This window comes from Recurvomyces mirabilis (assembly GCF_035927965.1).
Source record: "Recurvomyces mirabilis strain CCFEE 5264 chromosome Unknown scaffold_21, whole genome shotgun sequence".
In the NCBI taxonomy this organism is placed as follows: Eukaryota; Fungi; Ascomycota; class Dothideomycetes; order Mycosphaerellales; family Teratosphaeriaceae; genus Recurvomyces; species Recurvomyces mirabilis.
Genome location: NW_027041955.1, coordinates 341,042 through 366,057, shown reverse-complemented (window position 1 = coordinate 366,057; position 25,016 = coordinate 341,042). Strand labels below are relative to the sequence as shown.

Genomic DNA, 25,016 nt, shown 5'->3' with positions numbered 1-25,016 from the left:
GAATGGATCTGCACGTCATTTGCGTTCACCCGGTTGTGAGGGTGCGGGACGAAAGCAGACAGTAGTTTCTTCAGCACACGTTTCCCATCACGTATGGTTCTGAGCAATCGCCAGATTGCAAATTCTGAAACATATTAAGCCCACTCATGCTGGTGAAGGTGACATTTTCACCTCGCCAAGAAAGCTATTATACTACCCTGCGCTGAAAGAGGTTCAAAAGTAGCGAGCAAAGACGGCCATATCAAGTGCCGTGCTGGACGATGTTCCTGACTTGGCCCAATCAGGTAGGTGCCTCGGCAGGTATTCTCAGGAGTAGGCTGCATAACCTTCAAACTTGACCAGATTTTGTATCCACGGGAAGTCGCGAGGAGATGGAAGTCCCAGCGATGGTGTGATTGCAAGAGCTGATATACATGCTCGCTCCCAGCCTATGTACAAGTCGCTGATTTGGTTGCTCAAGCAAATACAACAATACCTCACATCATCCTTGCGCCATCAACAGAAAACCGAAATTCCTACAACAACAACCTCGCACTCTGCCCGCCATGTGACAGACTGGTACCAGGTGTCCGGTCCAGGCCACCATGGTTGTACATATCAATCACCATAGCCGAGAGCTGGGAAGCTCTGTACTGGAGCTCTGTTAAATGGTCCTCCAGGACCTCCAGGTCAACCATATTGGTCAAAGGTGAGGATAGTGGTGGTGTACAGTTGACCGCATAGCTCTCACTCAAGTCCTGGTTGCTTGGGGTCAGCCAGAGACGGGTGCGCTTCTGGGGGCTTTCCGCACCGTTGCCTCGGAAGGCGTTGCCGGCTTGCGGCACTGGTTTCCTGCGTGGGACGCTGACGTGGGAGCGTTGGGTCGAGGAGCTGATGTGGGTCGGCGATGATATGGCAGGTAGTGGTGGCAGCGCCTTGTTAGGTGCTGGTGAGGGCGCGCTTGGGAAGTGTCCCGCTGGCATGAAACTCTGCAAGGAGCGCGAGTCATCGGATTTGCGATTTGCATGCCGTGGCGAGCCTGTCGAGCCTGCATTCACTCGTGCCCGTCGTGGTGCTGGCTTCTTGGTCGCATGGCTGTTCGCAGCCGCGCTATGTAGGCGTCTTATAGGCTGCTCGACTGGTCGACCAGTCTCTGTCAAGGATGTCACGGAGTGGCTACGCTCCGAATCATCACTTGGCTCTGCCAGCCATGAAGCACCATTCAGATTCCACTCGATTGGAGAAACAGCTTGACCACCCGCAATTTGGCTGTGTATTCCGAATCGAGGATCCTTTCGGTACTTTGGCTTGCTCCTCGCCTCTGGCTTTCTCATTGACATCGGCGAAAGTGATCTTGGAGATGGACAGTCCGAGGTCGGTTGTTCTGGAATCACGTTGAGAGCAAGGGGATGGCTTACGGACGAAGTTGAAGAGTTGCCTCTTGAATGTGAGCTCTGACTGCTGGAGTATGTTGGTGTGATGACGGCTCTGATATTCTCGGCTACTGCTGGCTTGCCCCGAGAGATCGCATTGAACGTCGACGAGAGAGGAGAGACGGAGTCTCGTCGCTGATCTTCCGTTGATGCATCATTGTTCGAAGCATCTGCATACCTCGATACTGGCAGACCGGCAGTCTTCTTGTGAAGAGTCCAGTTGATGGAGTTGATGATGCTCTCCATCGCAGCTACATCGAGCTGCGATGCCATGCTCTTACATCTGCCATCTTGGCCAGTAAGCATCTTGTTTGAGGGTGCGTACAGCAGATCACCGGCACTGCTGCTTCGCACATAGTCTGGCCGTGCAGTCGACATCTTGCTTATGCTCACATGCGGTGGCGTAGTCTTCACAGGTTGGACCAAAGGCTCGCTTTCAATACGATGGCTATCGCGTGCCGGAGAGCGCATTGGAACGTCTGGTGGGCACTCAGTCACAGTGATTGAAGTCACTCTTGCCTTGGGCGTCGCGAGCAGGTCTTCAGACGACGTCGACGCCACGTGGCGCTCTTCTGAATGCTCACCTTCGCTGCAAAGCGAGTACGAGTCGCTCGCGCTTGCCGATGAGATAGTCGGTGTGCCATCCTCAAGACCACGAAGCGCAGGGTGTACGCTCGGTTGTGACTTCTCACTTGGCAGAAAAGCGCTTAGCTGGCCGACAGCCATCGAAGACGCTGTCGACAAGCGAGCGTTCTTGATTGACTTTGCTCTGAGGTCCTGTAACCAGCCATCTATCACCTGGTCGGAGGTCAGGCCAGTCAGGTCTTCCGGCTGGATATCCTCCAAAGGTATATCATGCCTATGAGAACGTCAGCCTAGCAAGGTGCCACTCGAACTCATGCTTGGCCAACCTACGTTGTGTACGAATAGTCAATGCAGCCATCGCCTTTGATCTCCAGTGGCAGCCGCAGCGCAAGGTACTTCTTACCGTCGGAAGTGGTCTTTTGTACTACTCCTTCGGGCAAGCCCGCAGGCAGTGAAGGTGAAGTCTGCTCTGCTCCAAGTGCAACCCAATGCCCTTTTAGAGCATCGTATGTGAACCTGGAGCTGGTATGGTCAGCACATGTCTGAATAATCTCGAAGATGCTACTAACCTTTTGGACTTGCTCGAATTCTCCTGCCTGATGTCGCTCTTGCTTTTGCGCACGAATCGCTGCATCAGCTGACGAGGCAAAGATTTTGACCGGGTTTCTGTGGCTTCGGTCGACATGCGAGCCTCTGGTCTTTCGGGACCAGTATCACGCAGAAATTTGGCAAGCTCGTATGAGGCGTTTTCTCTGGGCAGATCGGGATATGCTTGAGTGCGACGAAGCCGCGTGGGTGGCTGTTGTGTGGGAGTCTTCTCGTTTTCGCCGATGAGGTCTTGATAGCAGCGAACCTCCTGCTTCTCGTCTTCATGAGAGCGGGCTTGGAGCTTGGAAGAAGATTGCGACCCCTTTGGTTGAGGCATCGTTAGAGCTCCCTTGGCCATTATCGACAGTAGCGAATCGATGAAGGCTCGCGATCGACTCAAAGCTCGGTGCACAGGGAGTAAGCTGGAAAGACTATCATCATATACTCCTGGCTTCTGCGTATGGCATGCTCGGCATCTATGCCCCAAGAATGGCTGCCCTGAAAGCATAACAAATGATACCGACATTGGACTAGAGCATGACTTGGTCGTAGGTGGAACAGAACCGACGACTAGGCAGGAAGAGCGTTCGCACGATCTCAGCAGTGCCTGGATCCGAGCAGGATATGATGCGAAACATCTTAGCAACATCACCAGTCATGACCGCGGATGAGAAACCGCAGACCCTCATGTCCAATCTTACATACAAGTCACGACCTAATGCGGTTGGGGACCTGGACATCTGCAGGAGCGTCTGACTTTGGTAACGAGTATGCAAGAGCGACACGAAGCCGCGGAGCCGCAAAGCCGGTGGTAAGCCAGTCCTTTTACCAGCCCGAACTACGGTCCGACGTCCTCTTTCCGCTATACGCATGGCGGACGAATCCAGCTGCACGTCGTGCGGAACACAAAAGCCGCCATCCTGGCTTCTCAAAAACCGAATGGCTTGTCATTGGATGCTTCGCGCCAAGATGTCCAGCGCAATATTTGGGTGGCGCCGCTGCAAAGACTGGACGTGGATCACGCCGAACGTGCTTGCCTACGCTGATGTCTCGGACTCGCCCATGCGTAACTCGTGCACCTATGAGATACGCGCACCCAATGTTTCACGGCCGCTCCCGATCATGGGGGTCGCAAACAGCAGCTAGATCGGAACCATTAAACATGATGCCAACCGGAGAGGCCACTGTGCTCTGCGGGAGATCAACGAGGTGCACATGATCGATACGGCTCGGATGTTCAACCGTATGCGGGCACGCGGGAGCCCGGTGACGCAGCCTTATGGAGTTGCGAATCTCATATGCAGTAAGCAGAGCTTGAGTCGAAAGTGTAGTCGACGCCAAGCTCACCATACATATTACGTGCATGAACCTTCGCTGCGGGGTCCGCGCATCGACAGGCGGCAACTTTCCCCCGGCTGGCTTCAATGGACCCTCTTTGTTGGTTGAGCGGATAGGCCCGGCCACTCAGACGCGCTGCACGCCATGCGTTACTGCACACTAACATTCCATGGTATCTGGGCCAGATCGCAAATCAACATCGTGTAGGGCACGATTGGCGATACGATATCCAGATGCATTCCGCGCTGCCGCGGTCGTCCCCGCCGTCCTCTCTGTACTGGATCGATCTTGGCTTTTATCCAAACTTCGTCTAGGAGCCACTTTCTGGTGGAGGACTGAACTACAGCTCGCGGCCCGCCGAACTCAACAATGGTAATGCGGAGTTCTCGAGACAAGATCCCTGCCTTTCGCACAAATGTCGTGGACGGGTAGCTCACCAACCACGCCATTGGTCTCACTGAAGTGGTTCATCGTTCTAGCTACCGGGAAGGTAGCTCATCGGGTTCGCCATTAGGCTAGCGACCGTTGCCACTTGGTCAGACGTACACCCGAAGCGAGCGTGTGTCTTTCATGTGGTGAGATCTTGCTGGGTGTCGTCCAGATTCTGGAATCTGCACACGATGGGGGCAGAGCTGGACGTACCTTGCCCGAGACAGAGGTTTTACTGCGAATCATTAATTATATCGTGCAGCCGCATCTTCCAGGGATTTCGGTGCCGGCATCAACATTACCTGTTCCTCCCTCTTTGTCTATCGTACCTGGCACATTTGTCCCACATCCACGCACTACGAGAGACACTCGCTGCAGGTCATACGCATCTCTAAGTCATCGTTCATTTTTTAATCTTCAACGAACAATCACATCGACAATGGCAGATCTCGGGCGCAAAGACTCGGTGTTCGACCGACGTGTATCGGTATACGACATGCTCCTTGCCCTGCCTGCAACAGCACTCATCGAGAAGGCAAGCACGGAGCCAGAAGTACCAAAGCCAAAGCCTGTCGCCAGTCCAGTAAGACCATATCGCAACAGGACATTCAAGGTCGTGCGACCGCAAAACAGCAAAGACCTTTCAGCTCATCGTCGACCACAACTACCCCTTTTCCCAAGACTACGACGCTCATTACCGCTGGCCGGGTCGTTCTCATGGAGCTCACACTCATGGAGGGAGCGCACAACCATCGATCAGTCCTATGTCAGCGCGTTCCGTGTTGACAATTTCGATGACGACTTCATGAAGGCCAACGCACAGGCGCCCGGCCTGCTCACATTACTGCAGGCCGCAGCAGAGATGGAACATGCACACGCATCTCACCGGAGGAAACCTTCAGCTCGCCATGCTCGCAAAGAGCAGATGCGGTATCGTTTCGTCGCGTCGCCTCAGTCAGCGAAGGTTTGAGCGCTGTATGAAAATGGATCTGACGACGACCATACACTATCGCTGTCAATGAGAAAGAGATACGAGTTCAACTGTTCGAAATCAAGCAACACATTTTCGTTAGACTGATGGAGTTTCCGGCCATTTGTATCATAGCCAACCTGGGTAGTAGAAGTGTTCAGCCTACCATGTATATACCCACACATGCCATTCTTTTACCATGATAGTCCTCCGAATCACATTTAAAATCTCGACGACACCAGTGAACTTGCCCACTCTCATCATCGCCGCCTGAACCTTGCGTTAAGCGCGAATCCTACGAAAGCTATCTTTGGCTCCTCTTCTAAGCCTTACACATTGACTTCGAGCAATTCTTGGCACGGACAGATCCGATGAAAGCGTACCATGTGTTCCTACATTCTTTCAGCACGATTATGTTCGACATTGTGATAGTCAGTTGCTTGAATATTCAGACCATAACCTATTATTCTCCAAGTGATCTGATCGCAAGGGTGGGTGATGTCGTTGCGCAATGGACCTATTTCTCTGCCCGTAAGGCCCCGGACAGCTGGACAGCTACACCTCAAGCTCCTGAGTGAGGCCGATGGAGACCCTGATCTGGCGCGTCGCCTACACGATCAGACTCAGGAGCCGACTTCGCACCCTCCTGCCTCCATACTATTTGGGGCACATCTAGCCACTACATGTGGGAAAGGCAGTCAGACAACAAGTGTTCATTAGGCTTTTGGAGACGAGCGCCTTTGTACACAGCCATGTCCAGCATAGCAATGTCTGACAAAATCCGGAAAGGTAGCCCCCTGAGCTACGGTGGCAGTGAATTATACAAAATCCGAAACGTCCCCTCCCAATGCATGTCCTGTTATGCGGCCTAAATACTGCTTTCCGATGATTGCCATGTCCTCATAAATCCTCCATAGGTACGTCCTGTTATGCCGCCAATGAATGTGCTTATACTGTGATCACCATGTCGTCGTGAAGCTCCCAATCCGAAACATGCCATCAGTGTCGTCGATGTGTCATGTGCGATGCGAAACTCCAAAAGACCTCCAATGCAGCTCCTCCAATATTTCGCTGTCCACTCTGCACGTAGGCGATATAGATGCTACGCGGCGGAGAAACGCGATCGTCCGCTCCAGCAGAGCCTTGAAACGATCCGAGGGTACCATCGAATTCAAATCCTTACTATAATATGCTGCCGAAAGAACGAGCATGTTTCCAAATTGTCTATTGAGGTTAGCAAGCTTCTCGTGGCAGATCAAGGTACGAAAGCTTACGCGTGAGCTGTGCCGTGGATATTAGTCACGATGAGGTCGTGCTCAGGGACACCATCGAAGGCGATAGTGCTCTGGATAGCAGCTTCGATGCAGCGTCTACAGGCTCTCCAGATTTCAGATTCCGGCATGCCTTGAATTGCTTCGAAGATGTGGATGTCGGCCTCGTGGCGCGGTTCGCCATGTACATCGCGTGCTGCTTCCCTCACACTTCTACCGTCTTTGATGGCTGGCATAATGTGCAGAGCATAGTCAAGGAACGGCCGGTTGACCAAGTAGCGTGCGCCTGTTCAGCAGATATGTCAGCAACGCGATATGATGAAAGGAGCCCATGAGTGCACGGCGTGTTTGAGAGTTCACGATGTCGGGCTCAAGCAGTCAGAGTTGAGGAAGAAGAGCGAAGAACATGAGGCGCGGAAGTGTGACATACCCTATACATCACATTAGCAGAGTCGCAAGCTTCTGAACAGGAGCAACACTTACATAGTACTTCGCACGGAGCCTGGCGGCGAGGATACTTTCCACCGGCTTCTCCTTGTCGTCCCACTTGTAGCCATCCGGTAAAGACTCCCGCCAGGAATGTAGCAGGAGCTCGTAGCCACCCAGTGTTCCGCGTACTTGCTCCAGCGGTTGACTGAGACAATCAGATCCGTACATCTCTCGGTGGATCTGGTTGAGCTTCCGACGGAGGAATAGCTGTGCGGTATAATAGATGAGGATGTTGTCATAATCGTCCCGTTTCTCGTGATGTGGAAATTGTTCGTAGACACCATCATCGTCTTCGCGGCTATTATGTGGCATCAGTAGTGAGTTCTCGATACTCTGAATGCCACTTGACGGCAGTCGAATATCGGCAAGGATGTCGCTTTCTAACTGTAAGCATGACCAGGATACAAGAACAATTAGATTAGCGTTCTTGCTGGTGATGCGGGCTTGGCCTCTGGCGAGCTTCTTACGAATGTCGCCATGCGCAGTCCAGTAATTCGTGTAGAGCTTGTAGCGTTCGAGCAGTGTCATGGCGACACGGCTGGCTCTCGTGATCCAGCTCATGCTTTCGCCCACCCGAGCCAGCTGGCCCTTGTACAGCCCAGCAAGCAAGAACATCTGTGCATGTATAAGGTCATTTCCGTCGCCTTGCTCGCCCAAGATCTCCGCTGCCTTGGCATAGTACGCCAAGCCAGGCAGGCGATGAACGTTGGCTGAAGCGACAGACATCGTGCTAGTAACAGACGGACGGCGTATCCGAAGCTCCGTCGACGGCGAATTGGGACGGCCTTGTAATCCCTGTTTCAAGGATGAGAAGCTCAAGGTAGGCGATATCTGCTCTGTCATCATGGAAGCGGTGGAGTGCTTTCGCGTCGGAACGTTGCTGCTGAAATTCATGCCATTGTCCATAGGTGTGTCATATCGGGCCCCTGATATGGCATGTCTATGCAGACACACCTTTCCAAGAGCCAGCACAAGATATACAACAGCGTGCTGCGCCTGTCTCTCGTTCGCCTTATTTCTAAAGCTCCCGTGCGGCGGCATCGGCATTGGGGATTCAGCTGGCCGTTCGTTACGTTTCCGCTTGAGAGGATTCGTTGAGCCTTGGCTTGCTTGCGCTTCCGCGGAGACGACATCAGCATCTTGTGTACTCGTGCCATGCACTGCGATGAAATCCTCGACCATCCGGCGAAGCTTGCGTACGTCGACGAATGGGTGCATGATATGTATATGCTTAACGTAGCTTTCGTACAGTGTATTGATGGTCTCCACGTCGAGCTGGAGTGAGTCGTCAGGTCTCAGATCGCCCCATATCGGGGACAGTACTGGCAGAGGCTCGACAAAGTTCACCGGAGATCCATACGCGTCGACATCGCTCGTCTGCGTGCGTGATCGACTGCTTGATTGTGTAGCATGGTCGTCCAAGCCTCCAGCGGTATACAGTGACAGTATACCACGATCCTCCAGATCCCGGACGTAATTGTCAGTATAATGGAGGCCCGCCGCCTGTAGAATTGGTCGTATGCTCGGCCAATACCGAATGAGCTTATGGGGCGCTGTTCGGTGGTCATCGAGCTCCGATCGTGGCCTCACAACATCGTGATCCTCTGCTATGGCATCTGCTTCGAGCCTGGCTCGGAATAATTTACTGATCTCTTCCATGTCCTGCAGGCGTGCTTCAACGTTGGCCATCTGCGTGGTCATACATTGCAGACCTGAGGCATGTGCTTGCATGTACTGCATAATCTTGTCCATATTCTTGTCGGCCCTGGAATCGGTTAGCATATGATGATATGCTCTCGTGCGCAGGCTCCAAACTTACCGCGATGGCGTGCTGGGATGGTAAGTGCATCGCAGAGCACTTTCCTGGCAAGGTGTGCATGGGTTGCCTCTGCATTGATGTTAGTTGAGGTAATGGACTCATCGATGAGGATCGACTTGCTCGTCGCATTTATGCTTTCGAAGCCGACATTGAGTACAGGCCTGACAACCATTAGTAACATTTTCCAAGAGTGAGGTTAGAAGGTCACCAACCTGGTTTGCTCGCATCGTACGTTTTCGTGGCTGAGAGCTTGGGTTGACAGGTATCGGTACCGGTCCCATCGGCTGCTGTGCATGGAGCATGTGATGTGGTGGCGGAGGGATGAAGGGCGTATGGGCGGCGAGAGCATAGTCCACCGCCATCGGGTGTGGTGGGGTGTGAACTGAATCCAGAGAATATGATCTGCTCATGGCTGCGTTCGAGAAGCGGTCGGGACGTTCCACATGGTCATGATAATCTGGATCGCTGTGACCCGAACCAAAGGATTGATGGAATGATTGAGTCTGTGTGGCCATGACTTGTGCTTCGCTGGCCAATTAAAGTGGTGGTGTTTGGTCGGACTCCAGACGACCGACTTGTCGGGTCAGATATAGTAATCAAAGAGAGGGAACTGTCAGGTCCTCGAGATGATGGCGCTAGTAGTGATATCCAGTCTGCTGCACATTCCTATGCGCCTCGCATAATCGAACCTCGTTCGTGGGTTACCCACAAAGGTGGGTCAGTCAGTAGGCGTATCGCAACGTCGCTGCGTGTACTCAACTCGATATACCCGTTAGCGTTTCAAGTGTTTCACTGGATGAGGTCACTATTTTAGGGCTGCGTACGGGACGGGGCAAGACTCTCCTGAGAGACGGACTGCTGCAGGGTATGCAGTAGTACAGTTGATACGGAGGCCAGACGGCATAGCCTCGCTCATGTGTCCACCGCCAAGAACCAGGTCCGAAAGCATTGGACGTGATGAGCTCTGCCATACCTTACACTGAGGTCCGCGAGGCGCCGTCTGTGGGGCAAAGTGAAGCGAAGGGTAGGAAGGTGGAATGTGGCAAGCTGCATGAGTGATACAGCCAGGAGCATGGGTTCACGGCCTACCTGGGACCATACTGTACTCTCAAACGGTTAGCCTGCCATCGACTGCATCTGAAAAGCTGGCAGATGAGCACGAAAGTTGCCATCTAGCTGCAGAACTGTCGAGCCTCGCACTGGTCCGGCAGAGGGCGAGCGCCACTGCATCCTTGATGACTTGCATATGCTCTCCACGATCAGAAATGTCATATCTGTCCTGAGCGGTTGTGGTCTTGACTCCTTATTTGGAATTCATCTAACAGAACCAGAGGGATACAGATTGCCTCGCCAACTCATGTGGCAGGCTTGCTGACAGTTTTTGTGGGCGGAGCTGAGTCCGCTGTCACGGCCCGTGGATCTACTTTGCCATATCCTGGAAAGTAGAGCGCGGGCGGGGAGGCGCCATCGCAGGCCCCTGGCAAACTCTACGCATCGCTTGCATCACCAGATACCCTCGACCGATCGTCTCCGGTCGGCACTACAGATCTGAGCTTCATCTGAGGTGTCGTTATCATCCTCGTGTCTGTCTAACAGCGACTTCTTGATGTAGAACGATCGGCATGCGCATCATGACTTTCGCGTGGCCTTCGCCTCACATGAAGACGAACGGACCTGCATCGGCGCAGATCACCTTCACGCTGTTGGCTGGTTCCAGCATCGTGGGTCTACCATCGACACGGTTCGGCAAGTCGTTCGGTGGCTGGACGGTACTAGCAGAGATACTTCATGCACACCTGAATATCGCTCGTACCCTGGGGTGGAGCGAAATGGTCGAGATCGGAATCGGCATCGCGACTACGTGGACCGATGGAGTTTCTGCTTTATTACAGTCGCAATGCGACAGCGGCAGCTAGCGGGGACTTCGCGCCACGGCCCAGGCCCGCTCGACAAATGGATGGAGTTTTGTTAACATCGCTCCATCGACCATTGATGCTGATCTGCTTCTTTACCAGCGGTAAGGGCGGCATCGTCGCAATATAGCGATGGCCACATGGGATGAGCTATGAGCAGTCGTTGGGAACCTAGCTACACCACTCGTGACTTTCGATACCGCTGGTAAGACCGTGTCTTGCGTCACTATCGAGAAGTATCTAGCGACACAATGCGATCGTCTTTTTAGAAACGCTTGACGCAGTCTGCGGTGATCGCCGCTGTGCACGCGCGCATGGACTTCCGACTCCAGTATTTCGTATTTCGATGGTGCAGTCCAATACTCCCTGAGCTGATGCCATGCTGAGTTCAGATCTAGCAGTGCGAGGCCACCTTACCGGCGACTCAGGCCGAGGAGCCGAGACCGTATGAACAAGCTCACGAAGCTAGGTTACCGAGCGCTTGCTTGGGGGCTACAAGTTAGCACCGTAGGCATAGGCAAACGTCGAATCGTGCCGACCCTAACGGTCCGATTTGAGCTATTACTCTCCCTGCATGCAACCTGCAATTTAACATTCTAGCAGACCTATCACTGGCCGGCTGATGAATGAACGATCGCGCCAGCACTTGTATCAGCCATATGTACTAGCAACTCACCGGACTAGTGGATATCACGTCCACCCGCTGGCCTGGGTTGTAAGCCATCCGCAGCGAGCCGTCTTTGCACCATTGCGGGAGGCTGAACATCCCGCAAAGCATGTCGCAATTAGCTTTGTGGGGCATGTGACCCAACCGGGTTTGACTTGGGAATTTCTCGGACCTTGAAGGCCACCATTGACAATATATGAGACCACAGAAGGGACCAGAATGCTTCATTGGCCTATGTCGTGCCACTGTCTCACAGATCTTCCCTGCAAGTTCCAAGAGTACAACAGGGGGGTTTCTAGCACTCTTGCGGGCTACATCAAGACTCGGCTACTGTTGCCTTGTAGCATACGGCATGCCGAACACGGCCCGCGGAGGGGCATCCTGGATCACCCGGAGTGCTGGTATTCGGCGACGGGCAAGAGCGTCGATCGGTACCCGCCAGAGCATCGAGCTGATCATTCTCCTCTGCTGACAACCTTTCCTGTCTGGTCTGTAGCACAATTTGGAATCTCGTTATGACCGGATCACCAATGCGACTATCAGAGGCCTCGCCGACAGTGACCGGCCTGGGCCTCACGCATTGTTATGGTATACCCTACGTGCTGGAGCTGTCAGGATGCTAAGCCATAGTCGTGTCGCGCAGAATCACTCAGTCCACATTGCACGGTGGAAACCGCGTATGGAGTAGCTCGTTAGCGAAATCCGAGGCAACGCCTAATGCGAATCGACTGGATGTCGGCGTCGATCGCTTGAAGTGCCAATGAGCTTCGTGGCCTATCAGCTCGTCGGGTGTCGCACAAAGCACGACCTCACGCGACCATTCTGGCATGAACTCCGTGTCTCGAAGTTGCCTTACGTTCGGATGTGCCCCAGACTCTCAGCATCGACTAAAACAACCAGTGGGTGAGGCGCATGTCTGACAGCTCGACAGGCATTGTTGTCGTGCTGATGCAGGGCAAGCCAAACAGCCAGGGTGCGCAGAGTCGACAGCCTTCATCCTCATCATCTCGTGTAGGTGGCAAGCTACTATGCTGCCGGAGAGCCACGGGTTTGGCTGTGCTTACAGAACCTCCTCCCAGCAATCACCATGACCGACATCTCAACCGATAGGTAGGCACATCGTCATGCTTCTTGCCTGCAATTTTGTCATGCAGGGTAGTGGTCGAGACGGCTCAGTCCAACCACGACTATCGCGACAGGATCGCCACCACGTGGATCAGAGATGATCAGCAGCTGCGGTGTAGCGTACCACGCAGATTGCGTGGCAATTTCTGCGCAAACAAACGGTGTGCTGTGCAACCTGAGATGCACTCCACAAACACATCAGCAAACTTTATCTTGACCGCCCTCAGGCTTGCTTGAACGCTCATATATGATGGCAGAGCAGTGCATCATTTGCCGCGATGGAGCTTATTCGACATTCGAGCTTGTGATTGTCACCGCTTTTTTACATCGCAAGGATGAGATCACCAGAGCTCCAGGCGAGCTATGATGGCATCATCATACACTCACAACGATTGATTACGACCCTCGATATGAGGGCCTGGACTCGTCGACCACGGTCGGCAGGTGAGGTCATAACTGGGACCATGCTATCGCATGCTGCAGTGCGATGAACTGCATAGAGAGGAATGCAGATTCTGGTTATCAGCTATGAGTCCCCAAAACTCAATGACGAATACAGTATCTTCCTGGAGTGCTCGATCGGCCAAGTAAGTCCACGTGCGTCGACACATTCCGAGCACAGGATAGATACGTGTGCAGAACGGACACGATCTCACGATCTCACTGCTACGCTGGATATCCATGACTGGACAACCTGGGAAGCTCTCTTACTCGGCCATGAAGCGCAGCAGACCATATGCTGAATCCTAAGGTACTGCGGTTGCTTCCCAAATCTTGGTATCTTCCATCGGCTTCTCCAATACTTGACACACTCTCCCCGGTCAGAAGTCCATCAAGTGCTCATCCATATATGCTGCACAATTCCGCGAGCTTTGCGCTTTCTGTGAGCGTTGACTACAGGGAGTGAGGGCAAGGCGGCTTGGTATTAGCCTGCGTGACATAGGTGGCCATTAATGCTGTCTACTTCATGGTAGTCTAGCGACATGTAAGGTCGCTACTGTCCATGCAGTCTGTATATGACACTGTCAATGCATCTCAGGACGTAATACCCTACACTCCGTCGAGCATGGTGCTCTTGATAAACCTATGTGGTCGTGTACCTCCAGAACAAACGCTGTCGGACAACGTACTGATCAGAAAGCAGTGAAAATCTCCGAGAGCCAACCTGACGCCATCCTGCCGCGAACGAACAGCGAATACCGTCCGCTCATGTACAAATGTGGTGCTTGGGAGATCGCCGCCTGCACAAGTGCGGCGTAGCACTACCGTCCGTAAAGGCTCTGGATCGCAAATTATGCTTGGGCATCCACGAGTGAAAGTGACGTCCTCTGGCTCGAGCCTCTCGAGAATCGCTCGCTCAGCCATGCCGGGCGTCCCAGCCCTGCTCCGCTAGCCTGACGACGACAGCGCGGCACAGTCTTCGAGACCGAGACGTGGGTCTCAGACCGCGATCGTTCCTGATGCGGATACGGGGAATTGAGCAATACATGAGTAGCCGGTCGCACACCAGCAGGCTAGCGCAGCAGTCCACTCCACAAGATCATTTCGCCCAAGATCCGCCACCTTCAAGCTCTTCCCAACCCACCCGAGGACCAGGACTACACATGCGTCCCGCACGCACATGCTCGTGTGGATCGTATACCGGAAACGTATCTAGACACTACAGTGGTTCAGTCGGTAGACTGACAGAGAACATTAGTAGCGCCACACACTTGCAGACGCTATCAATAAATTACCATCGAAAATGCGGACCGCTTCCAGAAACCCAAATTCCCGGGCCTCAAGAGCCGCGCCGTAGTGTCGTAGTGCGGCGGGACGCGATGCCTAGCTCATAGCCTACTAGAACATATGCAGTTATATGTAACGTAACAACTGTCGACGCGAACTTCAGGCTGTAGGTTCAGCACCGGTGGGTTCCATGTGAAATTTGGGTAAAAGAGCCGAGTGACTGAACCACTATTGATGCTCTGGTCAATTCCGCGGCAGTGACATGCACGAAAGATGTCCTGGCGCCGGCAATGTGGTGCAATCTAGCGAGTTATCGGCGTCGAGAACAGATCCATAGGACCCTGTATCCGAGCGACAATCATGGGTCATTTGGGCTGGCCGAGGTGCCCTCCTGTATGGCACAGTTAAGGAACTATCAATCCTTGTCAACTAAAGCTTCCTCGGACTTATGCGGCGAAGTTCGGTTTCCCGGTACTTTTCGGTACATTTCGGCGATCTGAGGTACTTCACCTCAGGCAGGGCAAGGTCCTTGGTCGATATCACGGTCTGAAAGATGCGGCAAGGGGAAAAAATGTGGCCAATCTTCTGTGGATAATGAGCCGTCCTCTTCGATATCATCGGTGCATCACGGTCAAGTTACAGGACTACCCGCTTCGGATGTCTTGAGCAGCGACGAGAATGTAGCGGTATGGCGTCTCGGTTCGTAGCGTGCGATGCAGACTTTCTACTCTCCTCGTAAACCCAGCACGGTAACACTGCTACGCTCTCAAAAGCTTAGAGTCTGGTCGTGCGGCGGATGACCCGTCTCTGCAATGTCGACAAGACCTTACTCGTAAAAGCCAAGTCCACTCAAAAGCTTCCCTCCACTGACACAGGGGCATATAGGTCCGGTCACCGAATTGCACAGGATGAAAGACACGAACATACGGGGGATATCGCGAGATGTGTTGCCACACAGCCTTACAGATCGAACAGATTAGAGCTTGACGCTGCGGCCAGCTCGCGGCCAGCTCGAGAAATGGAGGGTATGCCGACTCTGAGCGACTTATCGTACATATGTACATACTCTCGTGCAACGTGATTTGGCTGCAGGGTTGTCAAGGCAGTGGTCATTGCGACTCCCTCACCAATCCACTGACTTGGTCCTCGATGGCCTTGTCGTCCAGGCCTGCGCGATGTTAGCATGACTCGATCCGAACCAACCCCTCGCTTCGTGTTCCATGTGAGTGTCCGCGTGTAACACGTACCACTCAAATCCGCCATCTTCTCCCTGCCAAACTCATATCGTGCGTATACTCTTGGCTCGATGCCTAATGCTTCCCGGATCATAATGGGTGTGTGTGGGTTGTGGTGCTTCATCGTTGGGTAAGCGCGGGTGAGGAATGATCTGGAGAACCATGCACGTTAGTCTGTGCCATGTCTATCATCGTATATGCTGTATGGACTTGATTGATATGCATACCGGACAGCATTGGAGTGTTCGCTGGTCTGGCAGTGTAGAAATCGTAGTTCTTTTAGGCCTTTCGTGAACACGTATTTGCCGGACATGGCGGCGACGGCGACTTCTATCTGGCTGTGATGGACTTGGGGCGGGTCGAAGACAGACTTGTGTTGAGAGTATGGCAATGATCAAAGTATTCGATGCTTCTCAAGATCACGTGCCAAAGCTCGGGCCTGCGGACTTCCTCCCCTCAAGCTCCGGCACCACGATCTGACTATGAGCTATTTACCTCGTCGGCAACACTGCTCCAACTGGGCGACATAGCATTACTCCTCTTCTCCCCTCTGGTACATACCCTTGTTCCTCGATCACAATGGCCACTACCATGCGCCTCGGCCTGCGCGGCGCCCGCCAGCCCATCCTCCGCCAGAACCTCCGCTTCACCCAGCGCAGGACATACGCAACGGCTGAGACGATCGCAGAGCCAGCTACTGAGTCTGGCTTTACGAAGTTCTACAACAGCCCGGTTGGACCGAAGACTGTGCACTTCTGGGCTCCGATCATGAAGGTAAGCGATGAGAAAGAGCTATAGGCATGAGTCTTGTATATCCGAATCTGGACACTACTGCTCATGCTGAGCGACGGAGCCAGTGCTGACAATGCTACGAACAGTGGGGCGTAGTCCTAGCCGGCGCCTCCGACTTCCTGCGTCCAGCCTCCCAACTCTCCCTCTCGCAGAACATGGCTCTGATGGCCACCGGCTCGATCTGGACCCGCTGGTGCTTCGTCATTAAGCCCCGCAACTTGTTCCTCGCCTCCGTGAACTTCCTGCTCTTCTGTGTGGGAGCTGCGCAGACGACGAGGGTGTTGATGTACCAGCAGAGTCTGAAGGGTGACAGTATGGGTGCTGAGATTGAGAAGTCGGCGAAGGAGGGCGTGAATGAGATTGTGGATGTTATTAAGCATCCTGGTAAGGTTGTTGAAAGTGTGGAGAAGACGAAATAGAGGGACAGAGCTATTTTGTGGGTGGTGAGATCTCACTATGGGGTGTGGAGCTCTTGATACAGCATCGAGAGGCTGTATTTCGAGTAAAATCTGGGCAGTTTCATGCATAGGAGCCAGATCTCACAATGTCTCTTTGCTTTCCATAGCATGTACAGTGTATGCAAGTATATTCATATCTCAGCTCCCTCGAGCAGCAGTGACGTGGAGACATGCCTCAACCCACCTGCCCGAACTTGGAAGGCACGACTAGGTGAACAAGCAACAAGCAATAAAGACTCCAAGAGTTCAGTAACAACGACACTGTCGCCGCTGCCAGATATCTACCTATCTACCTGGGTATATACCCTGGTCAAAAGCCTGCTCCGCAATCGCCTGCACATCCGACTTCATGCTCTCGTTACGCGACTTCATTGGACCGTCTATCCGAATGTCTACTATGCCGCTGCCGACTTCCAACGCAGCAGATTCACGAATCAATATATACCTGCCTAATACAGCCTAAGTCATATCTCAATGCGCCTCTCGATGCGGCAAACATGATGGAACGACAGCCACTTACAGCGGCAAGGTAAAAGGCGTGCTGCTGCAGCCTCTGGTCATCGCAGCAAGCAGCAGACTCACATGACTCGTGGAAACGGACTTACATATGAGCCTCTGCCATACGCAGCAGGATGGTTCTCCAAGCAGAGCTACATAGCAAACATGCCCTCTCTTCTTCAGTTCTTCACATTCGCCACCTTTGGTACGGCGCAGACACTGATCTCTCAGCTCCACAACCAAAGTAATGCCAACTTCAACTCCACTCCAGCATACAAGCAAGCTCTCCTCGCCACCGTGAATACGACCTTTCACGCCAAAACCTGTAACGACTGCGACGACATCCTCCGCGTCCTCAAATCCGTCGCCGAATTGGGCGAAGCTCCCTTTGCCGAACTCAGCATAGCATTTTGCAATGCCGCTCACGAAGGAGACCCCGATGTCTGCGCCGGCTTGGAGACTCTGGAAGCTCCCTCTGTGTCGTGGGCATTGAGGCAGATGGTGATCCCGAGCCAGACGGCGCAGGTCTTCTGCGAAGCACTCTATGGACTCTGCCCACAGCCTGCGATCTTGGACTATACAGTACCCTTCCCTAAACCGAAGCCAGCCAAGAAGCACACTTGGCCTCCAACCAGCGGCCTCGAATCATTGAAAGTCGTGCATATATCTGATATGCATGTCGATCACTCGTACACCATTGGTTCGAGCTACAATTGCTCAAAGAGTATCTGCTGTCGTTCTTACAACGCCAGTTTTGCCGCCGGGTCTGAGCTGGCCAAGTTGTATCCTGCTGAACCCTTTGGGGAGTACTACTGTGACACGCCTGTGGATCTGGAGGAGGCACAGTATTCTGGTGTCGCCGAGTTCGCAAGGAATAGAGCGTTCACGATCAGCACTGGTGACATGGTTGAGGGCTTTACCTGGGGCACTAGCGATACTGAGATAGAGTATGACATTAGCGACATCTACCATAGGATGCGCAAGAGTCTCGGATTGGTCTTCCCAGCTATTGGTGAGCACGCATCAGCATTACGATGGTCTCCACTGCTTGCTGATAGTCTTTCAAGGTAACCACGATGCCAACCCTGTAAACAGCTTTCCACTACCGGAGCTCAAGACATCATACAACAACACCTACGACTACAACCTCGACGCGCAGCTCTGGCAACCTTGGATCGGCTCTGCCGCTGCAGCTCAAGTCCGAGCTCACTCTGGCATGTACAGTACGACCTACACCTCGCCATCCACTGGTTCTTGTCTCCGCATCATCAGCATAAACACCATGTTTTGGGAGGGCGTGAACTGGTGGATCTACAACACGACCATGCCTCGTGACCCAGCTGGTGTCTTAGCTTTCCTTGTCTCCCAACTTCAGCTAGCAGAGGATAATGACGAGCGTGCCTGGATCATAGGCCATATACCACCGGGAAGACCAGATGCTTTGTACGACTATTCTGCATACCTCGATCAGGTTGTCGAGAGGTACGAAGGCACGATCGCTGCGATGTTCTGGGGCCATACGCACAGAGACCAATTCGAGATCTCGTACGCTGATTACATGAATCAGACAGCCGCTGGAGCACGCATGGTAGGCTTCATAGCGCCTTCTCTGACACCGACAAGTGGCAACCCCAACTTCCGCGTCTACAGCGTCGACCCAATCACTTTCTCGATCCAAGACTACACCGTCTACACCGCCAACCTTTCCACACCCGATTACCACACCTTAGGTCCTAAATGGGAGGAGTACTACTCCTTCAAAGCAGCCTATGGCCCTCTCCTCGATCCACCCTACACCGACGCCCACGCTGAGCTAACACCAGCCTTCATGCATAATGTCACGATGCTCTTCGAAAACAGCGATACAGTATTTCAACAATACTACGACCGTAAGCAGCGTGGTTGGACTCCACAAGGGTACGGGCCTTGTGAGGGGAGTTGTAAGACTAATGAGATTTGTCAGTTGAGGAGTGCGCAGAGTCAATATGCTTGTTTGGCACCGAGCGCTGCTATGAAGAAGAGAGATGGTGAGGTCGAAGGCGGGTTTGTAGCGAGGGTGCAGAGTGAGTGCTCGCAGTCGAGGATGGTCGGGGTGTTGCATGGTATGGCTGGCAGTCTGGACGTTGTGAAGCAGAAGCTGGAGGTTCTCCGGAAGGGCTGATTGTATGCATCATCGATGTCATGGCTCGGACATCATCAGGTTGGTTCCAATGCTGGATACTGGGCATTACTAGTAATACATTAAGCTATGTGGAAGAAGACCATGTATATACGCTATTTGTTGAAACAACGCGCACGTGTGCAAGCCGAGAAAGTTGCCAGGTACTGCGTCCCAGCCTTAACGCAGTTGTCTAGAACACGAAAGGCCACGAACGCAAGCCATCAGGATCAAGAATATGTAGTACTACAACACGCTCATCCCGCAAGCTCATGATAAGGTCGATTGGCGTACGGTCCAGTCTGCTGCGGTGGTGTCGTCATACTGAACCGTGTTCCGTGAACATGCACGGAGTGAGGTGCCACGCTCTGATACTGCTGCGTCTGCGACTCAACTGACGACTTCCGTGGCGCGCAGCTCCTGCGTTTGAATAGAGATGAGAAGCCGCGGCGTTTCGTCGGTGAGGTCGTGGGTTGCGTGGCATAGGACGCTCGTTGAGGCAAAGCAGCACTTGCTGTTGTTGGGACAGTGGCGACGGAAGACTTGGGTGTAATCCAGCGCTTGAAGGCGCGAACGAGAGGCGTAGAGCGCTTCGTTGTGTTTCCACTGTTGTTTGCGAGTTGAGGTGGAGATTCGGCGCAGATGGGGGGCGTCAGCGTGAGACGCAGTGGCTTGCTTGGGGAGGATTTCTCGGCCTCTGGGCTTGGCCGGGCAGAAATTGTCCTGTTGTGGTGGTGATGGTGGTGGTGGTGGTGATGATGCTTGCGTGTGCCGTAGTGCTGTAGCGGCGACGGTGGGTCTTCGAAGTAGTCGTCCGCATCTTCTTCGTTGTCGTTGCTGTAGTAGCTCGAGCTCTCTGATGGTAGATCTCGCAGAGGTGTGACAGGCGAAATGGTGGTCGGTCGTGGTCGAGAGGGCCTAGTCGTCACTCGAGCAGTCGAAGAAGGTGGCGTGAGAATCACGATGTCCTGGTAAGGTCCAGTAAGTCTGCCTTTGTCCTCGGGGGCTGATAATCGCTGGATCTGGAATACGTCGTTGGCTGGGCGTGCCTCGGAGCTTATCAAGGCTGGCGACTGCTTATACTCGGGGGAGTTGTGATCCATGGGGCTGGAGTCGTCCATCACCCGACTATTGCCGCGAGCAGGCACAGACTGCAATGTTGGGATGCCTCGGTATAACGGCACTGGTTTCATGGCAGCAGATACCGCCGTCGAGACTGCTGTCCTGGAGCTGACAGTAAGCACGGTATCAAATGAGCTGAAGCTGGACAGGCTCAGTAGACTCATTCTCGACTGACAGCCTCGCGAGGACATTCTAGTAAGCCTTGACTGCATGCTTTCGTCTGTAGACGTCCGGGGCGACCACATCACGGAGCTGGCGGCTGACATCTGAGGTGTGACCACCGCTGCGCGAGCCATAAGCGACGACATCCGCGACGAAGCTGATCTATTAATGCGATGACCTTTCCTGCGACGCTGCGTCGGGCTGATATGGACACCTGAATCCCGATGGCGTTTGTGAGGAGATTTGCCCGGCCTGTATGCTAGACTCGGCTTGATAGCACGAACATCGTCAACATCACCGAGCTGACCGAGCTGCGTCTCGACTTCCTCGAGCTTCTCTAAGATGGATGCAAGTTCGCGCTTCTTGCGTTCGACAAAAGCCATCTTCGTCTCGCACATGTATCCTGCTTGCAGGACTTCACGATGCTCGGCTTCCGTATCTCTGGCCCACTCCGAAGCACTGCTAGACAGGAGCGATATGGTATCGTGCTGTCTCACCATTTGCTCAGGCACAGTGAACTCACTAGATTGGGTTCGTCGTCGCATATTCTTGGTCTTTGTTGTGGCTCTGCTACCGTGGACGTAAGGACTACCATTGTACGGCCCGACGGGTCGATAGACGGGTGGTAGAGCAGTCAGTTGAGTCTTCGGTTTCTTTGTCTTTGTGGGTGAGCTCCGCGGTGTGGGTATCGAAAAGTTCGGCACAGGTGCATAGATCACCGTGACTCCGTCAAGAAGCGTTGGTTCTTTGGAAGCTGGACGTACTGCGGGTCGTGCAGTTGCAGCGGCGGGCCTGTCAGCACGACCATCGTTCTCAAGCCAAGTCGACAGAGCTCCAGTTGGGTTGACAGGTCTTTGTAATCTCTTGGTCTCCGCGTATGCTGCATCAGATACGCCTAATGGTTTTACTGGTTGATTGAAGGCATTGCGAAGCTCAGCGATCCTCGAGGTGGTCCTCTTAGGATACTGCCCCTCTGTTTGTTGGTATGGAGGCATGTCGCTCTTGTTCGGTATCTGTTGAACCTCTTTGATAGCTGCCATGGCGAATAGAGCCGTCGTTGAGCAAAGGCGGGCTGTGATGGCCACGAGGATCAGATGTAAACAATACTAGATGAGCTCGGAAAGAGGCTCAGGCCGTCAATGAGACTGTAAAGCAGTTGTCGAAGTATGTAGGTCAGACAGCTCACAACGCTGTGTCGAGAAAGATTAGAAGATTAGTATTACTGTAGGCGTTGTATAAAAACATAAGGAAAGAATGAAAGACTAATGATGAAGACTGTGAGAGACTTCGCAAACATTGTCTTATACACTCAGACCGTCTTCAAACATATCAACAGCCGTAACATCGGCGGATCGTGCAAGACGCCGATGAGTATACTGGGAAATGAAGTATTGGACTGCACAGGTAGCGGCCAAGTCAAAGCTGGCAGCGGTATGGCAAGCGCCATAATCATCGAGACATGTCAGACGTTGCTAGCAGTTGGCTGATTGTGGTCGACGAACTCCACATGTCAGCGGCCTATAACCAATCTAACCTTGCCCTGGCGGAGTTGAGCGTCATTCTCTTGGCTTCGCACAATGGAGTAGGTTCGTTTTGCTCTGGAAGATGATGTTCTGAGTCCATCTCGGAAATCTTACGTCTAGGTTCAGATCAGGGTGAAGTGTCTTGACATCGTTTTGCAAATTCTGGTTGCCCGTCCGACTGACAGGTGCGGCAGGTCATCTGGTCCATGGCCAGTCTGGCAGGAAAACTTCCCTGACAGCGTGTTGCATTGTGACGCGACTGCTTCATGGCTTCATGCGCACACAGTCAGCAGTAAACAGCCTTGTGCCATGGAAGGTGTGCAAGCGTCTGTGTCAGAATTCAACGAGCCCTGAAAGCAAAATTCGAGAAGCCCGTTCGTGCGCGTGTGAGGACACTTCATGGTTTTGTCTCACGGTGTACCGACAGGAATGAGAAAAGTGTCTCAGCTCGGGTGGGTGGCGAGAATGTATTCCAGGAGGCGTAGATGAGATGCCATGACAAACTCGAGCTTTGTCCAAGGAAATCGTGTCCAGTGCCACTGCACAGGATTGTCGCTACACAGCACTGTGAGGGCTCGTACTGCAAGGCGTCTGCTGTCAAAAATAGTACTGGTCTGCATTGAATCTATCAGAGTCACCGTCAGTGACACGGCTCTTGCGATGAGTGGTCGGGGCTGAAGACGGTGGTTGTAGTCGCTCCACTTTTCCGCCCCAACTCACGGACCTCAGGGTTCATTTGGTTTTGTCGAAGACATTGTCTCGCTCCTGATCCAAACACTTACCTCACCCCACCTTCACAACTCTACACTGCGCAAGCAAAGTTTGGTCCCTCTGGAGCCTAAAGTGGACGCCGACGTCGTGTCACCAGCTCAAGTGTAGTGGAGACAACAATGCAGCCTTGTCCACCACGCCACAAGCTACGTCCATGATTCTCTTCTACGCGAATAGGTGCCTCAGGAATAAGACTTCCAATAGCAAGACATTCGACTGTCATGCAAATGAGCAGGTACTCTCGACAGGGGAGTGAGCATGCTTGCCAAGCACAGCGACGGCATTCCTCATCAGATTTTTGGAGACGAGCCACTGACCAGGTAATGTGCACTTTGATACCACCGTATTGTAGCATGCCTATGATTTGAGCTCGAATACGGGAGTACATCTATGGCCGATAAGACGCTACGCCAACCCTCCAGCGTCTCTTGGAATGCTCCAATAAGGGCAACTAATCTCATCGTGGTTGGCATTGACCGTTGCCTCTTGGTGGAAGGACGTAGATGCCTACGCAAGACGGACCTTGCACTGCAGCCCCTGTCACCTGACATCGGACAGTTCGTCCACCTCAGACATCCCGTGATGAAGATCATCGGGGGCTCTGTTTTGCGAATGTCTTTGCAGCCTCGTGGTTCTGCGTCTGGGGGGAGACGGAAATACAGCAGGATGCAACAGAGCATCGCAAACGCGCTGAACACACAGCAGATCCTCATAAGCTCCTATACAACGAGCACAACGTCCATCTTGGCGACTTCGGCCAGGAGAAGATGAAAGAACAGGTATATATTCCTCCACCTCAACCAAGTAAGAATAATCCTCCTTATCATCCAACACAACAATCTACTTCACTTCACAAACGAAAACCAACTAAATTCACTCGCTCCACCACTTTCCACCCAACCAACCCCCAAACCAAAACAAAAATGTCTGCCTTCAAGTCCCTCGCCATCATTGCCCTCGCGGCCTTCGCCACCGCCATGCCCACGGCCGTCACCACCGGCAACAATGGCGGAAAAGGCTGCACCGGCACCCAGGCTGCGCAGACCTGCAACGCCAACCAGCAGCTCAACTGCTGCCAGGACGGGCTTCTAGGCCTGGACTGCCTCCTCATCGACCTCCGTGAGTTCCGTGGCGAAAGCCCGAATGCCATGGCCAGGACTAACACACTTCTTTTTCCAGTCGATCTGCCTCTCACTGATACCTGCACCACGGGTACCGTGAACTGCTGCTCCGGCGGCGGTGACACTGTGAGTTGACCCCGTAGACTCCTACCGCCGCCAGTACTTCTGTCCCATGCTCAAGCTAACATCCTAACCAGGGCCTCATCGTCCTCGACCTCTCCTGCTCCGTGGTCAACCTCGACCTCCTCGGCGGCTTGTAGGTAGATGGATAGAACACCGTCTCGATCGAGTGTAGCAACGAGGACATCATTGAGACGTTTACTTCTCGGGCGGGTCGTGGCGTTGGGGCTTTTTACAAACCTTTATCAGCATCTGCTGTGTTCTTGGACCACTCTCTTATCTAATACAGTCGATATGAATACCTTTCTCCACACACACACACACACACACATACACAGTTTCCACACGATACCTGAGTTCCACGTTCGTAGTCTGGAACGACTCCAACTGCTTCTCCCTGTTGTACAGTCGTGAGTTGACTTTCCTCCATCGACCCGGCTTCTTTTGCGGCAGCACGATATATATGGAATACGGGCCGACATGACACCGAGTTTCCTAACCGCATAGCTCGAGGAACAGAGCCCTCGCCGCTTGCTCGCTCGCCACTGCAGTTGCAGCAACGATCGTGGATTGGCGATCTAGGGATGAGAACCCAAGCATAGCTAGTACCGTTTGCTCGTTGGACTGAAGATGTTGCGCGAGCCTCGCTGCTCTGACATCCCCGTCGGACAATAATCACTTCGCTTTCGTTCTACAGAGCCGATTAGTGCCAGGCAGCAAAC

At 53.2% G+C, this 25,016-nt stretch overlaps 8 protein-coding genes across 8 annotated transcripts; 4 read left to right on the top strand and 4 right to left on the bottom strand.

Moving 5' to 3' along the window:
- Positions 1 to 515: 515 nt before the first annotated feature.
- LTS14_007617 (uncharacterized protein) lies at positions 516 to 2,943 on the bottom strand (the record flags this gene model as incomplete). The annotated part of the gene is made up of 3 exons (XM_064840308.1): positions 516 to 2,271; positions 2,328 to 2,513; positions 2,567 to 2,943. 3 exons carry the CDS (start codon positions 2,941 to 2,943, stop codon positions 516 to 518), a joined length of 2,319 nt encoding a protein of 772 aa, XP_064692188.1.
- Positions 2,944 to 4,791: 1,848 nt separating this feature from the next.
- Positions 4,792 to 5,322, top strand: LTS14_007616 (uncharacterized protein; the record flags this gene model as incomplete). The annotated part of the gene is made up of 2 exons (XM_064840307.1): positions 4,792 to 4,935; positions 4,966 to 5,322. 2 exons carry the CDS (start codon positions 4,792 to 4,794, stop codon positions 5,320 to 5,322), a joined length of 501 nt encoding a protein of 166 aa, XP_064692187.1.
- A 1,270-nt stretch (positions 5,323 to 6,592) lies between these two features.
- Positions 6,593 to 9,263, bottom strand: LTS14_007615 (uncharacterized protein; the record flags this gene model as incomplete). Its single annotated transcript, XM_064840306.1, has 5 exons — positions 6,593 to 6,879; positions 7,000 to 7,024; positions 7,077 to 8,847; positions 8,902 to 8,945; positions 9,114 to 9,263. The coding sequence occupies 5 exons, from the start codon at positions 9,261 to 9,263 to the stop codon at positions 6,593 to 6,595; spliced, it is 2,277 nt and encodes a 758-aa protein (XP_064692186.1).
- A 6,180-nt stretch (positions 9,264 to 15,443) lies between these two features.
- Positions 15,444 to 15,882, bottom strand: LTS14_007614 (uncharacterized protein; the record flags this gene model as incomplete). The annotated part of the gene is made up of 3 exons (XM_064840305.1): positions 15,444 to 15,502; positions 15,582 to 15,721; positions 15,797 to 15,882. 3 exons carry the CDS (start codon positions 15,880 to 15,882, stop codon positions 15,444 to 15,446), a joined length of 285 nt encoding a protein of 94 aa, XP_064692185.1.
- Positions 15,883 to 16,148: 266 nt separating this feature from the next.
- Positions 16,149 to 16,780, top strand: LTS14_007613 (uncharacterized protein; the record flags this gene model as incomplete). The annotated part of the gene is made up of 2 exons (XM_064840304.1): positions 16,149 to 16,343; positions 16,448 to 16,780. The coding sequence occupies 2 exons, from the start codon at positions 16,149 to 16,151 to the stop codon at positions 16,778 to 16,780; spliced, it is 528 nt and encodes a 175-aa protein (XP_064692184.1).
- Positions 16,781 to 17,482: 702 nt separating this feature from the next.
- Positions 17,483 to 19,478, top strand: LTS14_007612 (uncharacterized protein; the record flags this gene model as incomplete). The annotated part of the gene is made up of 2 exons (XM_064840303.1): positions 17,483 to 18,329; positions 18,385 to 19,478. The coding sequence occupies 2 exons, from the start codon at positions 17,483 to 17,485 to the stop codon at positions 19,476 to 19,478; spliced, it is 1,941 nt and encodes a 646-aa protein (XP_064692183.1).
- A 254-nt stretch (positions 19,479 to 19,732) lies between these two features.
- Positions 19,733 to 21,799, bottom strand: LTS14_007611 (uncharacterized protein; the record flags this gene model as incomplete). Its single annotated transcript, XM_064840302.1, has 1 exon — positions 19,733 to 21,799. The coding sequence occupies one exon, from the start codon at positions 21,797 to 21,799 to the stop codon at positions 19,733 to 19,735; it is 2,067 nt and encodes a 688-aa protein (XP_064692182.1).
- Positions 21,800 to 23,976: 2,177 nt separating this feature from the next.
- On the top strand, positions 23,977 to 24,434 carry LTS14_007610 (uncharacterized protein; the record flags this gene model as incomplete). Its single annotated transcript, XM_064840301.1, has 3 exons — positions 23,977 to 24,172; positions 24,233 to 24,300; positions 24,372 to 24,434. The coding sequence occupies 3 exons, from the start codon at positions 23,977 to 23,979 to the stop codon at positions 24,432 to 24,434; spliced, it is 327 nt and encodes a 108-aa protein (XP_064692181.1).
- Between the last annotated feature and the right edge of the window lie 582 nt (positions 24,435 to 25,016).